Source organism: Narcine bancroftii, chromosome 6 (genome assembly GCF_036971445.1).
Source record: "Narcine bancroftii isolate sNarBan1 chromosome 6, sNarBan1.hap1, whole genome shotgun sequence".
Lineage (NCBI taxonomy): Eukaryota > Metazoa > Chordata > Chondrichthyes > Torpediniformes > Narcinidae > Narcine > Narcine bancroftii.
Window position 1 is genome coordinate 34,692,308 of NC_091474.1, and position 13,714 is coordinate 34,706,021.

General features: G+C 40.2%; 1 protein-coding gene across 2 annotated transcripts in view; it reads right to left on the reverse strand.

Annotated features, from left to right (window-relative positions):
* Positions 1-9,875: 9,875 nt before the first annotated feature.
* LOC138735934 (uncharacterized) overlaps positions 9,876-13,714 on the reverse strand; it is a 129,085-nt gene continuing 125,246 nt past the window's right edge. The window contains exons 15-17 of one of the 2 annotated variants that reach the window (XM_069884609.1): positions 13,068-13,165; positions 10,817-10,900; positions 9,876-10,717 (exon numbers count right to left, since the gene is read on the reverse strand). In XM_069884609.1, coding sequence (XP_069740710.1) covers positions 10,604-10,717; positions 10,817-10,900; positions 13,068-13,165 — 296 coding nt within the window. In that variant the 3' untranslated portion in view covers positions 9,876-10,603. Of the gene's footprint in view, positions 10,718-10,816; positions 10,901-12,650; positions 12,793-13,067; positions 13,166-13,714 lie in introns of those variants that run through there. The other variant, XR_011340020.1, reaches the window with a different exon arrangement.

The window sequence follows — 13,714 nt, forward strand, 5'->3', positions numbered from 1 at the left end:
AATCCGATCTTTGGTAAAACATGTGTTTGGTAGAGATATGATTTTACCTGAAATGACTAAATTTGAGACTTTTCTTATGAAGATACCAGAGAAGGGTTATATTTCATTTATGTATCAAATATTACAGGATGGTATCAATAAAAAGGGTTGGGATAAATCTAAAGGTAAATGGGAAGCGGAAATTGGTTTTATTTTTTCCGAGGATGATTGGTCAGATATTTGTTATGATAGTGTAACTAGACTGATAAATGCACGCTATGCAATGATTAATTATAATTTTTACATCAATTATACTTAACACCTGAAAAACTAAAAAGTTTGGTTTTTCATGAATCAGATTTGTGTTTTAGATGTGGTAACTCTGTTGGAACTTTTTTCCATGCGGTTTGGTCATGTATATATATACAATCTTTTTGGAAGAAAATTCAATTGCTTCTAGAATACCTGTATAAGATTAAAATACCTTTAGATCCGACAGTATTTTTATTGGGTAGTTTGCAACCTCTGAATAGTTTGGGATTAGATAAATTTCAACTTCCTTTTGTATATTTTGCTTTATCTGTAGCGAAAAAATGTATTGCTCGTACGTGGAAAGACACAAATATGATTGATATTAATAGATGGCATAATGAGATGAGATATTGTTTAATAATGGGAAAATTACATATGTTTCACGTGATAACTATAGTTTTTTTATTAATAAGTGGTTGTTATATTCAGAGTATTTCAATTTTGATTTACATTGATTAGATCTTAACATGTATACTTAATTTTTTTTTAATTTTTTAAAATTTTCTTTATGGCTCTCCTTAGGAGAGTTGGCTGAAGGGAGGGGTGCTTCATAAACATTCATGTTTATGGTTTATGGTTCATTGTTGTATATGTTATTTACTATCTGTATTTTGAATGAATAAATAAAGTTTTAAAAAAGTCTTCGGTGACACAACAGATCTCTTCAAACTCCTCACAAAGTATAGCCACTGGTGAACCTTCTTAATTGCATTGACATGGAGGGCTCATAACAGATATTCAGAGATGTTGGCACCCATGAATTTGAAGTTCTTGCCCCTTTCCACTGTTGACCACCTCGATGAGGACTGGATCATGTTCTCCTGATTTCCTCAGTCAGCTCCTTGATTTTGATAATGTTGAGTGCAATGATGTTGTTGTGACACCGCTCAACTAGCTGATCCATCACCCTCCTGTACACTTCCTTATTATCGTCTGTGATTCTGCCGACAACCGTGGTGTCATTGGCAAATTTGTAGCCGGCATTTGAATTGTGCTGGCCATACAGTCTTGCATTTAGAACGAGGAGAGCAGTGAGCTAAGCATGCATCCATGAGGTGAGCCTGTGTTGATCATCAGTGAGAAGGAGATGTTTCCCATTCGTATTGGCTGTGGCCTTGCAATGAATAAGTCCAGGATCCAGTTGAAGTGGCCCAGGTTTTGGAGCTTGTTGACAAGCACTGAGGGTAAAACGGTGTTAAAAGAAGAAATGTAGTTCATGAAGAATAGCCTGATGTACGTGTTGCTGTTACCTCGGTGATCCAGAGCCGAGTGGAGAGCCAGTGATATTGCATCTGCTGTGGAGCGGTTGTGACTGTGTGAGGATTGCAGTGAGTCCAGTCCTTTACTTAGGTATGAGTTAATTTTGGCCGTGACAAGCCGTTCATCAGAGTAGCAGTGAATGCAAATGGATGACAGTCATTGAGGCTGTTTACTTTGCTTTTCTTGGGTTCCTGGAAGATGGATACAGTTTTGAAGCAGGTGGGCAAACTCCAACTGCTGAAATAAGGGATTGAAAATCTCTTTCCTTGAGTAGAGACAAAAACAATACCTGGTTTTCCTGGTATATGTATTTTTTAGTTATACACTTATTGATACCAGTTCCTTTGAAAAATAACGGTGACATACTATTTGTTTCCCTCAACATTTGCTGTTCAATGTTACCAGCATTTTAACTTGTTTTGTGTGCAAAAATACCTGGGACACTCTGAAAATTTTGTTTCAAATCATTTTTTTTTTAAATATTATGTTGATATCACACTGTGCTAAATTCTTCCGCACTCGCTTCACAGATATCTGTTTCATTGCTGCCTCTGTGTCCACACATGCCCTGGTGGTTTGCTGGTCTGCTGTTCATTATTTCACCAGTGTTATTTATTTAAATTCCTCAGTCTTTTGTTTGATATTCCAACACATCAGTTTTCTCTCTTTTATTGGGGTGGTGGAATCAAAATGTGTTTCATTTCTTCATTTTCCTTTTTGTCTCTGCGTGTAAAGGATCCACAATTATTTTTGACAATCCCTATCACTTACGTACCAAGAGGTTCCTCTGCTGTGTCTCATTTTGTTCTGCTTCTTGCCCTCCACTTATATTATTTTCAGCATCCTGGAATAAGTACTGATATGCTTCCAATCCTCATGCTTATTATTCTTTTCCATGACTTTTTTTTTAAAAATATAATCGACTCTTGATGGCATTGGCTAGTGGCATCAAATTCTTTTGACCAAATACATACTGCAAAATATTTTTTAAAACATGTCCTACTATCTATAATCAGTCATATCTTTTATATTCACAATTTAATGTTCTTAAATTTCTCTACATAATTTTCATTGTTGACTTTAAGACTCTAGTTTCAGATTTGGGAACTTGAGGTAAGTACTGAAAATTTTAAAGGCAGGTATGGTAATGATCTGTGTGCAACATCAACCCAGCTTATATTTACGTGCATTTGATCAATGTAAAAGTAAAAAAACCTGGATGATCAAGGATAACATTGTCTTGGGATTTATGGAAATGTGGCCAATTTTAAGGGGGCGTAGAGAGGGCAGAGGGGCGAGGATGAAGAGGTCTCAGGGGAGATCTCTAGTGTGGGGGTGGGGGGTAAGAGAGATCTCTAGTGTGGGGGTGGGGGGGTAAGAGAGATCTCCAGTGTGACTTTATTTAACATTTCCCTATAACTTAGACCCTGTAACCCCAGCAACATTCCAGTAAATCTTCTCTGCCCTCTCTCCAATTTATATACATCTTTCCAAAACTTTGGTAATCAAAACTGTACACTATACATAATATGAGGAATGTTTGTCGACTCTTTGACTGTACTCATTGGAGAACAGAAGAATAAGGGGAGACCTCATAGAAATATTTCGAATGCTGAAAGACCAGGACAGAATAGATGTGACAACGTTGTTTCACATAGTTGGGAAGTCCAAAACAAGAGGCCACAATTTCACAATAAAGAGCATCAATTTAAAACAGAAATATGGAGACATTTCTTTAGCCAGAAAGTCGTGAGTCAATGTTGCCACAGGTGGCAGTGGAAGCCAGGTTGTTGAGCTTATTTAAGACAGAAATTGACAGGTATTTAATTAGTCAGGGCATAAAGGGATATGGCCAGGGAGTGGAGCTGAGTGATAAGGATCAGCTCATGATTAAATGGCAGAGCAGACCCGATGGGCCGATTGGCCAACTTCTGGTCTTATATTTTGTGATGGTATTAAGGGAATAAGGCCGGTAGTGGGGCTGAATGGGAAAATGGATCGGATCAGATTATGATTAAATCGAGGGACAGGCTCGATAGGTTGAATAGCCTATTTCTGCTCCTTGTGTCTTATGGATTTGTTCATTTTCTACATCCCATTCCTCCTTCTTCACAGTAAGCCTTTCATTGATTGTCATGACAAGGCTAAAGAGAAAGTTGTGCATACCCAAAAATTGCTCTATTGCCAAGAAAGCAGAGCCTGTCTGCATTAATGCCACCTATAATCTGACTGGATAACTTTCTGAATAAAAGTTCCACAGTGTAATCAGAAAGTAAAATGTAATGGGGTCAGCACTTAGATTATGGCGGACAGCTCTCAAAAGCACTACCAAAGGAGAAGACTGACAGAGCGAGGCATGCACAAATGCAGGATGATGCAGGATTTGGAACTTAGTTAAGATCCTGGGTGCAGATATGATGGCAGTCACATTAGACACATTCAATTCCAAAATATTAATCAAATGCAAAGTGTCTGTTCAAAACAGAAAACTGAGCCACTTATCTGAACTTGACTGGAGAAAGGAACTTTTTGCAATTGCAAATGACAACACAAATCATATTAGGTTAAGAGATGTGTGGGAGGATATCAAATAGACTTGGCAAAATTAAAGTTTTCATTGTTGCTCAGTGACACCTTCAATAATTCTGAAAATCAATCCTTTGGAACTATATTTCTTTGTTTGAACCAATCACTCAATCTCTAAAACAAAGATAACAGCGTGAATCCCAAATACTACTGCTTGCCACTTACTGGAGGGGATTATGGATTTATTAAAAGAAATTCACAATTTAAGTGGCTGCTCAAAGATATAAAATATTTAGGAATTAGGATAGATAATAATTTACATAATCTATATAAATTAAATTTTCTCCCCTTGCTTCAGAAGATTCAAGCTGATTTAGATAGATGGGTGACTCTACCAATTAGTTTAATTGGTAGAATTAATTCTATTCAAATGAATATACTGCCAAGAGTCCAATACCTCTTTCAGTCAATACCAATTGCTTTGCCTTTGCAATTTTTTATTCAGTTAGAAAAATATGTCAGAATATTTATTGGAAGAATAAATCACCCAGAATCTCTATTATTTTTTTTTTAAATTGCAACTCCCAGATTTTAAATTATATTATTGGGCAGCCCAATTGAAATTAGTCACCTTTTTATTTAAATGGAGGAGACAAACATTCATGGGTAAATATAGTGCTGCATAAAGTTAAAGAAAAGATAGCAGAAGACATGATGTATAAATGAAATTCAAAAATATTTGTGGGGAATAGTAAGGACGTCATTAGGAAAAACATATTAATAGTATTTTTCAATTAATGGTTACAAAGGAAATGAATTTAGTTTTGTTGAAAATGCCTCTTGCTCAGAACAGACTCTTACCAATTCTATATGACAATAAACATTTAGAAAATTGGTTCCAATGTGGGATTAAATATTTGGAAGACTGTTGTGAGCAAGGGATATTTATGTCGCTTGATCAAATTAAAAATAAATTTGGGGTTTCACAAAATATGTTCTTCTGCTATCTTCAACTGAGATCATTTGTAAAGGAATATATTGGGCCCAGAACTAATTTTGCCACAGATTACTGGATTGGAGATTGTGGTTCATGAGAGAATTACAAAGAAACTTATTTCTAAATTGTATCTTCTACTGCAGGAGCAATCTCCAAACCAAATTTGAATAAATCAAAAGAAAGATGAGAATTAGATTTGGGAACTGAAATTGATCCTTTTTGCTGGTCTGACATTTGTTGGGACAGTATGAGGGGTATAATTAATGTTCGCTATAGATTAATTAATTATAAATTTATTCTTCAATTATATTTAATGCCATATAAATTAAATAAATTTAATCCAAATTTTCCAAATTTATACTTTAGATGTGGCACAGAAATTTGTACGATTATACATTCCATCTGGTCATGTACCAAGGTGACATCATTTTGGAAAGATGTGGGCAAGTTTATGGAATAAATCACAAAAAATGCATTTACCATTAACACCTGAGCTTTTTCTTTTGGGAAATGTATATGATTTGAAACCCCATTGATGTTATTAAAGTATGAATTAAAATGTTTTAAAGTCGCATTGGCGGTGGCCAGGAGATGTCGAGCAATTACAAGGAAATTAGAATCCAGTCTTAAAATTGATTGTTGGAAGAGGGAGAGATGCAAAATTGTATTCCCTTAGAAAAAGTGACTTTTATAATATTAGAAATGAGTATGATACATACTTAAAAATATGGAAACCATATTTAGATATTATGGATTTGGATATCTAATGTTTTCTCTTCTACACCCCTCCACCACTTATTTTTAAATCTTAATGGTCTCATATTGGTTTAATTCTACTATTTTATTAATATCCTGTCTTTCTTTTTTTTTGGGAGGGGTAGAATTATCACAGTAGCTTTGCACATATACCTGTATTCTTTTCTCTTTTGTACTCTTTTCTCTCTTCTCACCTAGATGTACTGCACAACCATTTATTCTTATTCTGTTTTGATAATTGTAAGTATTGTTTGGATACTATTCTATATATTGTATCCCTTCTTTGGCTTGGCTTCGCGGACGAAGATTTATGGAGGGGGTAAAAAGTCCACGTCAGCTGCAGGCTCGTTTGTGGCTGACCAGTCCGATGCGGGACAGGCAGACACGATTGCAGCGGTTGCAAGGGTAAATTGGTTGGTTGGGGTTGGGTGTTGGGTTTTTCCTCCTTTGCCTTTTGTCAGTGAGGTGGGCTCTGCGGTCTTCTTCAAAGGAGGCTGCTGCCCGCCAAACTGTGAGGCGCCAAGATGCACGGTTTGAGGCGTTATCAGCCCACTGGCGGTGGTCAATGTGGCAGGCACCAAGAGATTTCTTTAGGCAGTCCTTGTACCTTTTCTTTGGTGCACCTCTGTCACGGTGGCCAGTGGAGAGCTCGCCATATAATACGATCTTGGGAAGGCGATGGTCCTCCATTCTGGAGACGTGACCCATCCAGCGCAGCTGGATCTTCAGCAGCGTGGACTCGATGCTGTCGACCTCTGCCATCTCGAGTACCTCGACGTTAGGGGTGTGAGCGCTCCAATGGATGTTGAGGATGGAGCGGAGACAACGCTGGTGGAAGCGTTCTAGGAGCCGTAGGTGGTGCCGGTAGAGGACCCATGATTCGGAGCCGAACAGGAGTGTGGGTATGACAACGGCTCTGTATACGCTTATCTTTGTGAGGTTTTTCAGTTGGTTGTTTTTCCAGACTCTTTTGTGTAGTCTTCCAAAGGCGCTATTTGCCTTGGCGAGTCTGTTGTCTATCTCATTGTCGATCCTTGCATCTGATGAAATGGTGCAGCCGAGATAGGTAAACTGGTTGACCGTTTTGAGTTTTGTGTGCCCGATGGAGATGTGGGGGGGCTGGTAGTCATGGTGGGGAGCTGGCTGATGGAGGACCTCAGTTTTCTTCAGGCTGACTTCCAGGCCAAACATTTTGGCAGTTTCCGCAAAGCAGGACGTCAAGCGCTGAAGAGCTGGCTCTGAATGGGCAACTAAAGCGGCATCATCTGCAAAGAGTAGTTCACGGACAAGTTTCTCTTGTGTCTTGGTGTGAGCTTGCAGGCGCCTCAGATTGAAGAGACTGCCATCCGTGCAGTACCGGATGTAAACAGCGTCTTCATTGTTGGGGTCTTTCATGGCTTGGTTCAGCATCATGCTGAAGAAGATTGAAAAGAGGGTTGGTGCGAGAACACAGCCTTGCTTCACGCCATTGTTAATGGAGAAGGGTTCAGAGAGCTCATTGCTGTATCTGACCCGACCTTGTTGGTTTTCGTGCAGTTGGATAATCATGTTGAGGAACTTTGGGGGACATCAGATGCGCTCTAGTATTTGCCAAAGCCCTTTCCTGCTCACGGTGTCGAAGGCTTTGGTGAGGTCAACAAAGGTGATGTAGAGTCCTTTGTTTTGTTCTCTACACTTTTCTTGGAGCTGTCTGAGGGCAAAGACCATGTCAGTGGTTCCTCTGTTAGCGCGAAAGCCGCACTGTGATTCTGGGAGAATATTCTCAGCGACTCTAGGTATTATTCTATTTAGTAGAATCCTAGCGAAGATTTTGCCTGCAATGGAGAGCAACGTGATTCCCCTGTAGTTTGAGCAGTCTGATTTCTCGCCTTTGTTTTTGTACAGGGTGATGATGGTGGCATCACGAAGATCCTGAGGCAGTTTACCTTGGTCCCAACAAAGGTTGAAAAACTCATGCAGTTTGGCATGCAGAGTTTTGCCGCCAGCCTTCCAGACTTCTGGGGGGATTCCATCCATACCTGCTGCTTTGCCACTTTTCAGTTGTTCGATTGCCTTATATGTCTCATCCAGGGTGGGAACCTCATCCAGCTCTAGCCTTAGGGGCTGTTGAGGGAGCTGGAGCAGGGCGGAATCTTGGACTGAGCGGTTGGTACTGAAAAGAGATTGGAAGTGTTCTGACCATCGGTTGAGGATGGAGATCTTGTCGCTGAGGAGGACTTTGCCGTCTGAGCTGCGCAGCGGGCTTTGGACTTGGGGTGAGGGGCCGTACACAGCCTTTAGAGCCTCGTAGAAACCCCTGAAGTCGCCAATGTCCGCGCTGAGCTGTGTTCGTTTGGCGAGGCTAGTCCACCACTCATTTTGGATCTCCCGGAGTTTGCGCTGAAGATGGCTGCATGCGCGACGGAAGGCTTGTTTCTTCTATGGACAGGACGGCTTTGTAAGGTGAGCCTGGTGGGCAGCTCGCTTCTTTGCCAGCAGCTCCTGGATTTCCTGGCTGTTTTCGTCAAACCAGTCCTTGTTTTTCCTGGAGGAGAAGCCCAGTACCTCTTCAGTGGATTGCAGTATGGTAGTCTTCAACTGATCCCAGAGGGTTTCAGGGGACGGGTCCGTGAGGCGGGTTGCAACGTCGAGCTTTGCTTTGAGGTTTGCCTGGAAGTTTCCTCTCGCTTCGTCTGACTGCAGTTTTCCAACATTGAACCTCTTTCTGGGGGCTTTATTGTTCCTGGGCTTTGGCTTGAAGTGAAGGTTGAGCTTGCAGCGAACCAGCCGGTGGTCAGTGTGGCATTCCGCGCTAGGCATGACCCTGGTGTGGAGCACATCTTGTTTGTCACTTTCTCGCACCAGGATGTAGTCCAGGAGGTGCCAGTGTTTGGATCGGGGATGCATCCAGGTGGTCTTAAGGCTGTCCCTCTGCTGAAAAAGGGTGTTTGTAATGACAAGCCGCTGTTCTGCGCAGAGCTCCAACAGGAGGCGCCCATTGTCGTTGCACTTGCCGACGCCATGCTTGCCCAGGATTCCTGGCCAGGTTTCTGAGTCTTTGCCGACGCGAGCGTTGAAGTCGCCCAGGATGACAACCTTGTCGGCTGTAGGGGTACGTTGGATGAGGTTGCGCAGGTCGGTGTAGAACTTGTTCTTTTCTGCTGGTTCCGCCTGGAGGGTTGGAGCATAGACACTGATGAGGGTGATGTGACGCTTGTTTTGAAGTGGGAGTCGCATGGACATGATTCGGTCCGAGAGGCCTGTCGGAAGGTTTTCGAGTTTGGAGGCAATGAAGCTCTTGACCATGAAGCCTACACCAGATAGGCGTCGTTCATCCGAAGGCTTGCCAGACCAGTAGAGTGTGTAGCCCGCGCCGCGTTCTTGGAAGCTGCCTACATCTGCCAGGCGGACTTCACTGAGAGCGGCTATGTCGATGTCAAGTCTGAGGAGTTCATGTGCAATGAGGGCAGACCGACGTTCAGGTCGATGGCTGTCAGTCTTATCTAGCATGGTTCTGATGTTCCAGCATGCTAGCTTGAGTTTGTGAGCATCTTTTGAGGGGGAGGACGTGGAGGGGGAGGACGTGGAGGGGAAGGACGTGGAGGGGGAGGACGTGGAGGGGGAGGACGTGGACCTGTCCTCGGGCCTGCGCAAAGGAGCTTTTAGGTGGAGTGCAGTGCGCGCACCCTTTACACCCATGGTTCGTGTGCCGTGGCCAAGCAAGCTGGGACGTGGCAGCGAGGTCCTTGGGTCGTAGGTTTTATATCGGAGTGGCCTTCTCCTATGCAGGTTTCTTACCCGGGCTGGAGGGGCCTGCCTCCCCTCCTAGGTCGGTCCATACTGCCCGGACCGGGGCCTCCGTCTGCCTCACTCGACCGAGGCCGGGGCCGCCGTCTCCCCCTTGCTCCTGCCCGGATCGGGGCCGCCGCCGTCTACCCTTCGCCCGGACCGGGGCCGGGGCCGCTGCTGCTCTCCCTGTGCCCGGACTGGTCCAGTATATATTGTATACAAAACTATAAATAAAATAAAAATATACCCTTGCTAATAAAGTAGGAGAAAACAAAGATTTTTGCACATTTTACCTTTTATTTTTTGATCTATCAAAAGTATTGCATATTTAACAGTGTGCTTTAAGTGTTTACCATTTTAACCCACATCCTTTGTAGGATATAGCAACAAGGGAGATTTAATTGCTTCTGGGTGACACAAAAATAGAATTTACCTTTTTACATTTAAGTGGAAGAGCTTTGCAAGTTTTATATTTATCATCAACATGAAGAAATCTCTTCCTGTCCCACATCCAACAACAAATGGTGCCACACAAGTTTGCAGCGGCCACTTCAGTCCCTTGCAACAGTGGCTTCCCCACACTTTACGCACTGACTATGATTGTCAAACATTCGTGCTTCACCAAGGACAGGAGGACACTGTTTCGTTGGGTTGTACTTGATTTGAATTTCAAAATTGAGTCCTCCCTGCTGACTGTAATTGCATAATTAGTGACAATCATTGGTGCGTAGTAGCTAAATGTGCAGTTTTACAACTATCTAAAGATATTCAGCACATTAAATAGAGCCAGAGGTTAAGCATAGTTTCATCATATCAAAACAAAAGATAATTAAACACAAGGCATACATAATGGTATCATCACTCAAGCCTTACAAGTGGTTACTATTATTTGTTAAACAAGAAGGTCTGCAGACACTGTGGATAGTTCAATATGCAAAAGTGCTGGAGAAACACAGCAGCTTCTTTGTCATAAAGAACACCATAATATTATAATTTCTGAGATGTTTATGATCTATACTTGCTGCGTTCTGCAACAACTTTCCTAAAATCTTTAATGAAGGAGGAAATCCATCCGAACATTACTTTCGAGTCTCGATCTTGTGGTTCTCCAAATTTGACCTATCAAAGACAGCAACAATATAAAATTTGAGTGAATTTTTTTTTTTTTTAAAAAGGCATAATCCACAAATGGATCAAAAATGTTACCAGTTATAGTACCAGGAGGTCATTGTAAAGTTTCTTCATTTCATCACATTGCTTACTCAAATGTGACAATTCGACTTCATTTTTTTGAATTACGGACTAGAAACAAAATAAGAAAGAATTTATTTTTTTTAATATCAAAACATTTCATTGGAAAATTTTCAGAACACTACGTGGAAAGGCTCCTCCATATAAACTAAATTAATTTCTGATCTTTAAACACATCTAATAATTTATTTTCTAGTTAAATTGTCTTGCGCATAAAAAGATTCTTAAACACTTATTGATCTACTCTGAGATGCGACCTTGCAGTTAAAATTTTGTTATAAATCTCAAATCCACCCGCTCCCAACTCATTGAGTGTGGACGTCCTCATTTCTCTCCTTTTCCTAATACCACATGCTCCTCCTCTCTAACTCTCACAAAACATTTAAACAAAAATATGAATTATAGCTCATGGTTCCTGTGTTAATGGGCAAGAATGAACTTTGCATTCCAAATCCTAAGACATTGGAATATATTTCCATGTATTCCTCAAAATACAGACTATCTCAATGTTTTGAGGTCATTGTTAATATTGCATGCCAATGCATGAAGCTCAGATACACCATCAAATGTCCCTATATTGTCATAAGTTGGTTATGCCATGAAAATATTGAATTATATTGTGATTAATTGATTTGAAATGTTCATTGACACATGTACCAAGATACAGGAAAAAACTATATTGCATGTTCTATGGGCAAGTCAAACTCCACATAGTAAGCATGTTGTGCAAGATTAAAAATATAGTATTGCAATAAACAAAAGTGCTGAGTATATTGTCACATAAGACAGATGTTCAGTTTTAAACACTGCGTGGCATCATCATACACTAATGGGAGGTCTCTTTGAAAGTCTGAGAACAGAGAAGCTGTCTTTGATTCTGGAGGTATCGGTTTTCAAACTCTTGTATCTTCAGCCGAAACAGGGAAGGAAGAAGAGCATGTGACCTGGGTGGGATTTGTCCTTTCACATGTTGGTTGCTTTCCCAACGCATCAGGAAAGGATAAAGTCGATGGATGGGAGATTGGTTTAAGAGTGTGAGGAGAAAAAACACTGTGTGGTACTACATTCAGACGTATGCAATAAGGCAGTGGTTTTCAAACTGCCCCCTGAACTCACATTCCACCTTAAGCAATCCCTATTCATAAGTGCTCTGTGATTAGTAAGGGATTGCTTAAGGGACTGCCCAATTGTTATTGAAATATTTTTCTTGAAAAAAATTGCCATTGGAGTTCTGAAACCCTGCTCACAATGAGTTAATTAGGTACAATTAAAACAGTGGTTTTCAAACATTTTCTTTCCACCCACATACCACCTTAAGCAATCTCTTACTAATCACACAGCACCTATGGCTTAGGGAATACTTAGTGGAATGTGAGTGAAGGGGGGCAGTTTGAATACCACTGCAATAAGGGAAGGCTCTGGTATATTAGTCTCCTATATTGTGTCAGACCTAGAGATAGCTTCAGAAAATGACTAAATCTATAAAGGATCTTGAGGATTTTCATTGAGGACCAGAGAGACCGTGAAGCCAGTGTCAGTGCCTGAATTATTGAAATTGATCACAAAGAATGCACTTAAAAATTTTAACATAGGAGTTACAGGCCTTTGAAGGTTTGAGGTTCAAAAATGAATTTGTTCTGTATCATGCCCAAAGCTAACAGAATCCTAATGAAGGAAATATTTACTATTTTATAATATCATATGTGACCTCAGGATATCCCAAAGCATTTTACAAACAATGGAATATTTTTGAAGTGTGACCACAGTTACAAAATAGGAAATGTGGAACCAAATTGCTTACATCAAGACGTCATGAAAGGCAATGAGATAATCACCAAGTACTGTAGCCTGCTTTAGTGATGTTGGTTAGGTGATGAATATTAGACCGGTTCCTAATATTAATATTACATTTCATCTTGATGTGAATGTTGAACATTAGCAGTCTATTCATTAATAGGAAAAACACATTAAAAGCATGTTCAGTGAAGCCTGCCCTTTAATGCAGCATAATGAGATAATTTGTGACATCAACCATAACATTGTTTATGATTTCACATTAATAGGGAAACCATTAAAAATGTCCTTTTAAATGCATAATACCTCATATTTATAACATGATTTTGGTAGAGCTCCTGAATTTAATATCAGTGTTAAAGCTGCAGTGCAGACATTTTAAATCATTGTTTTTTCAGTAAACCTTCCTTTTGGAATTACGTACCTTCAGTTCTTTGTAGAATTGCCCATCTGAGCTGTTCTTGTTCTTGGGCTTGAATAACTTTTTGTGCAGAATGATTTTGGCCATCTCATTCTTTAAAACTGTTGCAGGAAAAATACAAAATCTCAATAATTCTTATTTAATAAAAATTTGTATTTATATTCTTAATAATAAAAGAGTTAAAAAAAAATCATGACCTGTGAATGTAATGCTTCAGAGCTCATGACCAATGGGAAATGTACTTGGTCTGGCTTACAGGATTGTTAGTGATGCAATCCCATTCTTGGCAGTAGTGAGGTCCTGCAGCTAACTCGAGTAAGTGTGAACTCAGAAAAATATTTTGAGACCCCAGTATAGCCATCCAGATAAAGCAAATAAAGCAAAAACATGTATGCACTACTGCATATCATCTATTAGAATTAAAATCAAAATCTGTGGAATGCCAACAAGTGCAGTGAAAACTAGCCAAACACTAAAAATGAATTCTTCCATCACAAGGAATGGATAAGCCAAGTGCCAGCTCATTCTGATTGACCTGCTCCATTGTGATGGTATTTCATTGCTTTTAACTAATTCCTTTGTCTTGCTGAAACCAGTTCATTTGTGAACTACTTGCAAATTGGAACTAGACTGATAAAGTTAGGGAATTA